The sequence below is a fragment of the Mytilus trossulus genome, unplaced genomic scaffold (assembly GCF_036588685.1).
Source record: "Mytilus trossulus isolate FHL-02 unplaced genomic scaffold, PNRI_Mtr1.1.1.hap1 h1tg000680l__unscaffolded, whole genome shotgun sequence".
NCBI classification, from domain to species: Eukaryota; Metazoa; Mollusca; class Bivalvia; order Mytilida; family Mytilidae; genus Mytilus; species Mytilus trossulus.
This window is the reverse complement of record NW_026963446.1, coordinates 1,101-9,205: the sequence shown is the minus strand read 5'-3', so window position 1 is coordinate 9,205 and position 8,105 is coordinate 1,101. Positions and strand designations below refer to the sequence as shown.

General features: G+C 39.7%; 3 protein-coding genes and 1 pseudogene across 3 annotated transcripts; all 4 read right to left on the bottom strand.

Annotated features, from left to right (window-relative positions):
* Positions 1-499: 499 nt before the first annotated feature.
* LOC134702752 (NADH-ubiquinone oxidoreductase chain 2-like) lies at positions 500-1,447 on the bottom strand. Its single transcript, XM_063563417.1, is given in 1 exon segment — positions 500-1,447. A coding segment is annotated over 1 exon segment (948 nt).
* A 148-nt stretch (positions 1,448-1,595) lies between these two features.
* Positions 1,596-2,531, bottom strand: LOC134702754 (cytochrome c oxidase subunit 3-like). Its single transcript, XM_063563418.1, is given in 1 exon segment — positions 1,596-2,531. A coding segment is annotated over 1 exon segment (936 nt).
* A 3-nt stretch (positions 2,532-2,534) lies between these two features.
* On the bottom strand, positions 2,535-3,842 carry LOC134702750 (NADH-ubiquinone oxidoreductase chain 4-like; annotated as a pseudogene).
* A 1,431-nt stretch (positions 3,843-5,273) lies between these two features.
* Positions 5,274-6,652, bottom strand: LOC134702751 (cytochrome c oxidase subunit 2-like). Its single transcript, XM_063563416.1, is given in 1 exon segment — positions 5,274-6,652. A coding segment is annotated over 1 exon segment (729 nt). The 5' UTR covers positions 6,003-6,652.
* Between the last annotated feature and the right edge of the window lie 1,453 nt (positions 6,653-8,105).

Here is an 8,105-nt window from a genome sequence, read left to right as displayed (position 1 = left end):
TCTAGACCCCGCTTTTCCCTTAGTAGCATAAATAACCCCGTAAACAAAAAAGACACAATGCAGACAAACGCAACTCTTAACCCCATAACCATTCTTCTAGAAAACTTATGGAAGTGTCTTTAGCTCCCAAAGCCAATATTTTATTTTAAACTATATCTAGCTAAAAAAGGGTTGACACCACTAATAGCCCCACAACCTATCGTTCTTAAATTAAACTACTTTTTTATAAGGAAAAATGGTACAAGCCATTTATAACAAAGTTAGCAGCCCTATTATGTTAATTAACTTCCTCACTTAAGAATGAAAACCTAGGCTTAATAATTAGATGCAAACCAATCCTTTTTTTTAAAGTACCATTCTACAAAAAGGAGGTAACAACTACCTATAGTTATGTTTGAAACAAAATATTTTATTTTAAATTACCTTTTTATCATACTTTTGTGGTTTTACCCACTCTTTTTGAGCCGAAATCAAAACGCCCCTGGCCTAAAAGCAGTTTCTAAATAAATCTCACCAAGATCAATGCCCCCCCTGCTAGGTTAGCCCCGATCACTATCCTCCACATAATCTTGAATTCTGCTTTGTTTTTGTCTACTAACCTTTTTATTACTATCCTATAAAAAAAGTCAATGTAGAATTTTAGCCTGATTACTGAACCTATAATACAAGCCACGATTACAGCCCTTCCTCTCATTAGAAACACCAATACTTTCGCTAGAAAGCCAAGGAAAGGAGGCATCCCCATCAGTATCAGTAACCCTATACCCCTCGCGGCTCTACTAATCTGACCGCCCATTCTTGTTTTGTTTATTATTGAGCACCCATAAAAAAACAGCCCTACCGACAGCGAGTAAACTGCAAAATACCCTACAAAGACTACTCTTGACCATGTGAGCCCTAACAGCATTCATGATGTATGCACAAACGACGAGTACGCGCTTATTACTCGTACTGAATTCTGGTTAAGGCCCCCTACTGCCCCAATTCCAGCTATCAATACAATTACTACTCACAACCCCTTAGAGGGTATAATTATTGATAAAAAGACAAGGGGGGCGACTTTTTGCCAAGTTAATATTAACCCTCTTGCTAACCATCTGCTGTTCTTAATAATTGAAGGGACCCACGAATGTAGCGGGAAAACGCCAGATTTTAACACTGTACCCGCCCCCCTTATCACCAGCCCTCTCACTACGTGCTGCTCTATCAAGGTTACAAAACCCACTAGTATCAGAATTGACCCCGTTCTTTGTACCACAAAATATTTTACACAGGGCTCAGGACTATAGTGACCATCAGGGTTTATAATTACAAGAAATCCATACAGATTTAGCTCTAAACCGAGTCACACCCCTACTATCTCTTCTCTTCTAACCCTAAGAATTGTCCCGATCAATATTACCCCTAATCTCACTAATTTTATAGGTCTTACCACAAAGCTTACCATTTCAAGTAAAGGTTACTTATAACACTTGAAAATCATAGGTCTTCTGTCCTTAATTAGACTACTTTACTCAGACTAGTAAGCGCTTGGAATCGCTTTGGTACTTGATTTCAAATCAAAACTGTTTAACTAGTCTGTATGACTCCTATTTTTAACCTTTTAAATGGTCAGGAATCTTATATCAGGACGGAGCATGCTCTTCTTGAATGTACGCATACCACGAAGGCTTTGCGTCTGGGTACTTAAACGTATAGACGTCCCCGTCTCATATTTTGAACCACCACATGTATAACCATCCTCCAAACCACACATATACTAAACATCATAATGCTACCCATACCACATCTACGAAGTGTCAGTACCAAATGCAAGCCTCAAAACCAAAGTGCCGTTGACTGGAAAACTCCCCACGCCATAGTCGGACTAACCTCACCATTAGTCAAAGAGTCCCCACAACTACGTGCATTCCATGAAACCCAGTTAGTAAATAAAACACTCTTCCATACACCCTATCTGCAATAGTGTATGAGTTTCAGTAGTATTCTCGAAGTTGCACTAGGAAGAACACAGTCCCACATAAAATTGTTACCACTAGGCCAATAAATGGCCCAACATCATAATCCTTCAAACGCATTCTCTTATGGGCTTGAGTTACGAATAACCCCCTCCTAATTAAAAGACCTGTCTCGAACAGCCTTGTCGACGACGGGTTTGGCGTGCGGATCCCTGGAGGGGGTCATCGCATCCCTAGTTCACACGAGGGTCTTAAGGCATTATGGAAGAAAGTCCAAAAAAAAGAAAAGAAGAACATTACTTCAGACAGAATAAAAAGGGCAACTCCATCACGAAATCTCTTGATTACGAAGCGAGTATGAAACCCAATATCTCCCTCACGAATTAAGTCTCGCCATCATCTAAAAGTTCTCAATAGTATACACCCCAACCTCATTCCTATTAATAGAAATCTGGGAGTTCGATGCAGTCACAAAATTAACCCTACCGCTATTCCGTTTGCCGAGATAGCCACAAAAAAGGGCCACGGACTTGGACCTGGTACATAGTAACGAGAATAAGGATTACGATTCATTGTTTAGGGTATAAACATAAACATAAAGTTCAGCGGTATCCAATGAGCCGCCAGAACAAAAACATCACAAACTCTTCTCAAGTTTAAGGACTCCCTGTGTGACACCCCCTTCCCGTGACAACAACTTCCATATAGGTATAGTCTAAAACATGCCCTAATAAAGCTTATCAGACCCAGGATAAGCAGGAACACTCCACTTATTCACCCTCCCACGCCGAAAACGAGGATTTCCCCAAATAAGTTTAGACTAGGAGGGGCTGCTATGTTGCTTGATCTTAACAGGAAACACATTAAGACTAGACTTGGGCAGACTAACAAGCCCCCTTTATTTATTACTAGCAGACGCGAGTGCCTCATCTTATAGATAGCATTCACATACCTGAACAAACCTGATGAACACAACCCATGCCCGATCATAATAATAATGGCCCCCACTACCCCTAATACCGTGTTGCTAAGCACTCCTAATAGCACAAGCCTCATATGCGCTACAGAGGAATATGCTACCAAACATTTTAGGTCCACTTGCCGTACACACGCTAATCCTGCGTAGACACCTCCTGCCAAGTTCACCACTAGTAGCAGCACAAAAAAAACGCTTCTAAGCCTTATTTGTATAACTATTATAAATCGAAGCAGCCCGTACCCTCCTAATTTTAGTACCACCCCGGCCAATAGCATCGAACCGGCTACTGGGGCCTCTACGTGAGCCTTAGGTAGTCACAGGTGAAATGGATATATTGGTAGCTTGATAAGAAACCCTAGAATGTATAGCCATCACAATCTCATTCCCCTTTTTTTTACTAGCCTTACCACAGAACTTATCCTCCTCCTCAACCCTCTAATATAGAGTTCTCTTACCCCCCATAAGAAAAAAAGAGATCCGAACACCGTATAGATTACTATATACCCCCCTGCCTGTAAACGCTCTGGCTGATAGCCTCAGCCTACAATTAATAACAACAGAGGGGCTAGCACACTTTCAAAAAAAAAAAAAAAAAGAAAGAACCTCCTCACCCTGAATCTTATCACTAAAATTAGGCTGATTCTGATAATTATTAAATTAAATCTTGCTTTCCGGTGGATCTTAACCCTCCTTAGGTAGGAAAGAATTGCTACAAATAGAGTTAGTGTAACCATTAACCCTATTACAAAGTCTGTGGTGTACAACCCGTTCAACTCTACCCCCCCTATCGCGACTCTTGTGGCGCCCATACTTAGAATAGTTAGAACGCTTAACCCAATGACACTCATATTTAGGTTTTTTATAATAATCAATGCAATAAGTCTAATTGCCAACCTTTTAACCATAAGTAAGACAGACTTTATCTGACACATTCAGTGTAAATGAATTATACTAGTTTATATTATCTTACATACACCCTAACTAGAACTACTACACACACACTAGCCATAAGTATGACACATAGAAGAACAGTCCAACACAAACTCATTAACTTATCATAACGTAAACGAGGTAAAGAAGCACGAATAACCACAAAGAAGACCGCAAAAGCCATCATAAAGACCCCGATCAACGCTTCATTTCCCCCGAAAAATATCGCCGCCCTTATAACCCTTCTGAGAAGAATACTAGAGTACTCCGCAATAAATATAACTGCAAACCCCCCTCCGCTGTACTCCACGTTGTATCCTGACACTAATTCCGACTCTCCTTCCACAAAATCAAATGGCGCCCGATTAGTTTCAGCTAGCATACACAGCATTCAGACAACTATAACTACGCACAAAGGAAAAAAGAAAAAAAAGGACCTTTGTTGGAACACCCTAATTTCTTGAAACATAAACACACCCGAGCACAGCACCACACAAAAGAAGATAAATCCTATAGGGATCTCATAAGAAATTCTTTGCGCCATCGCACGAACTGCACCTAGCAAAGAGTATTTAGAGTTAGAAGCCCATCCGGATATTATTACCCCGTAAACCCTGACTCTAGTAATAACTATAAACAGAATCACCCCGAAAACATAAAACACTTCAGCCGACTTATACGGGTATAAAAGCCATCCAAGTAAACTGATAGTTAATATTAGTGCAGGAGCCAAAATGAAGGGCCCTACGTTAGCACGTGTAGGCACAATAAACTCTTTACATAACAACTTACCTGCGTCACTAAAAGGCTGCAAGATCCCTATATAACTCACCTTGGATGGACCCTTTCGGATTATAATGATAGCCAAAATTTTACGTTCCAACAAAGTATAGAAGCCCACAGCGAGAAGCACCCCTACAAAAGGGATAACACCAACAACCACGCCTACTCAGTCCACCAGTGCAGCCTTAGTCGACCCCAAGGGAGTAAAAGAGTCCGCTGACACTTGACAAAGGCTTAATAGGATAGAGGCTCCAAAGAAAACAGCTACTCTCCTTAGAGTCTTAAATAGACACTCGACACTAACCATAATGAGACTGGGCTTAGCTTTGTAATTCACACACAAACAAGAGTATATCTTATAAGACGAGCTTAAATCGTATGCATTAGGTCTGCCAGCTTGTGCCATGAAAGCAAGTATATATACTTATGAATTGATCCTAAATCAAACGCATTAGCTCTGCCAGCTCTCACAAAGATAAGAGCCACTACTCACGGCGCCTTAGGGGCATGAGCCCTATATCCTAATATTAGACCACCTTATCACTAAAAGCTACTTGCCCATTGTACAAGTTCATTAAATTAAAAGTTTAACGCTTCTTAAAAGCTTTAGCTTATTTTTTATTTTAGTTAAGAGCTTCCAACCATATGACAAAATATTTCTCAGGAATAAACTCAATCACAATCGGTATAAATCTATGGTTAACCCCGCAAATTTCAGAACACTGCCCGTAAATAATTCTACACTGGGAAGCTTTTATAGGAAGCCGATTAATTCGACCTGGGATGGCATCTACTTTAATTAGTAACTTAGGGAGTGCAAACGAATGGAGCACATCAGACCTTCTTACAAAAGCAGTTATTTGCACATCTGCTGGAGCCACCATCCGGTTATCAACATCCAACAAACGATACCCTCCTTTTCTAAATGTCTCCTGCTGGTCTTCTATGTAAGAATCAATTGTATAACACGAAATTCTTTCAGCGCTTTCTCTAGAGCTTGGAGTGTCTAAATTGCGACAAAATTCGTAAGATCAGTACCATTGTTTCCCAATCGCCTTAAAATTTCACCGGGGCCGTTTTACTTCTTCTATATAATATAGGTTAATTATAGAAGGAAACCACAACCCTACTAACATCAACATTGGCACAATAGTCCATCAAAATTCTAATCGTTGACGGTTCAAGAAATGGCGATAAGAAAATTTAGTAAGAAGGATTACGCATCCTATATATATAACAAAGACCAACACAGCCACTGCTACTATCATCACAAAACCATGGTACCGGAACAGGTCTTTCCCTAGTTCCCCATGGACAATATCACCAAAATATCGACTCCCGTAAAAAGACATATTTATATTTTTCTACACTTATTAGCCCACTCACGTGCGCTACTTTCGCGATTTACTAATTTTAATAACTTGAAATAAGCTAAAAACTTAAACCATTTCAGGTCTACAGGACGACTCCTACAGAATTTAGGGTATTCAAGCAGCTTGTCCCACACCCACAAAGAAAGAGGGTTTAATAACAACCTAGAGAAATAAATGACTGAAAGACACTGCCCCAAAATGATATAAGGCTCCCGCACTGGGCGAGCACCAATCCATGTTAACCTAATAAACCTACCAACCAACACTCAAAACACTACTTGAATTAAACGGGTAAAAACATAAACTTCGATACTTACCTCTGTGAAGACTAGGAATTAGGTATAATACTACAATCGACAAAAACATAACATATACCCCCCCCGCTTTATGAGGAATTGAACGAAGGATTGCATAAGCAAACATAAAATACCACTCAGGCTGAACATGGATTGGCGTTTTTATAGGATTAGCAGGCCAATAGTTTAAATGATTCCCTAACAGCTCAGGATCCACACACACTAAATATATAAAAAAGAACCTAAAGCAAACATAACCAAAAAGATCTTTAATAGTATAGAAGGGGTGGAAGGGCACACACATAGTACCTCTTTCAATACCCAAAGGGTTATTACTCCCTTTCTCATGTAAAAAAAACAGGTGTAAAAAAACAACCGCCACTATCACAAACGGTAAGAGAAAGTGTAAAGTATAAAACCGCTTTAGAGTTGCATTACACACGGTCCAACCCCCTCATACATAGCGGAGCATACTCTCTCCTACTACGGGGATCACTCTAAGTATATTAGTAATAACAGTAGCCCCCCAATATGACATTTGCCCCCAAGGCAAAGTGTAACCGAGGAAAGCCTCCGCCATAGTTAACAAAAACAAATGCACCCCAAAATACCACACTGTCTTATCTAAATAAGACCCATAATACAGCCCACGAGCAATGTGCGCATAAATACAGATAAAAAACATAGAGGACCCATTTGCATGAATATTACGCAACATTCATCCTTTTTCCACATTACGCATAATATGTACTACAGAATCGAATGCCATGTCTTCATGAGCAGTATAATGAGTTGACAATAAAAGACCCCTTAGAAGTTGGATAATTAGGCACAAGCCTAGTATAGAGCCAAACCTTCACCAAGCGTTTAAGTTTACAGGACAAGGCAAATCATAGAACCTGTCATTCATAATCTTCACCAACTTATTAGTACTTCGTCACGGACCAACCCTCTTAGGCGTGTTAATATTATTCACAGTATTGTTACCAACCATCTCATAAGAAAGGCCTACACCTTGTTTATGAGTTTACAGCTCACCACCTCTTCCTCGGCCACCTCATGAATTTTTGTTATATATACAGGCACAAACCCCCCGCACACCGCATTTTTTTATGAGTACACATAAGCTTGGACCCCCCTTTTTACACCTCTGAAGACACCCAAAGTGTTAAGTGTCCAACTTTGTTTTTGCTCCATTTTTACTTTATTTTTAATTAGACTTAAAGCGACCAACAACTTACGCTTCAAAAATTTTTTTATTTTTAAGATACACGCCTCGTTTTCGAACCGAAAACCACATGAGCAACCAGAGCTGGGGTAAATGAGGAAATAAACGTCTCAAATCCCCATTATCCTACAGCTTACAATTAGCTATAGAGCCCAAGTAACTTAGAATTTAAGGGTCAAATTCACCACTTTCTCTGCCAATAATTAGGTTGAATCTCATGTGGTCCTGAAGAATGCTTACTCCCCGCAAAGGCTTTGTAGCCTTTCAAGCATACACTAAAACCAAGTTAATTAGGTGTAAGGAGACCCGTATTGACCAGTTTTTAAATAGACCATAACAGCCTAACAATAAACGAATTAACTGTAATTTTGCTTATCTTATGGATTATTTTAATAAATTATAACTATTAATACACCAATAAACTTTAACTATGAGCATTAATAACTACTGACCCCGTCTTTACTAACATCAGGAACACTGTCTTCTTCACTTACAACCACATTTCTCTGCTCGACTGGCTGACAGACATTAGCTGGGACTTCAGGCTCCACAACAGCT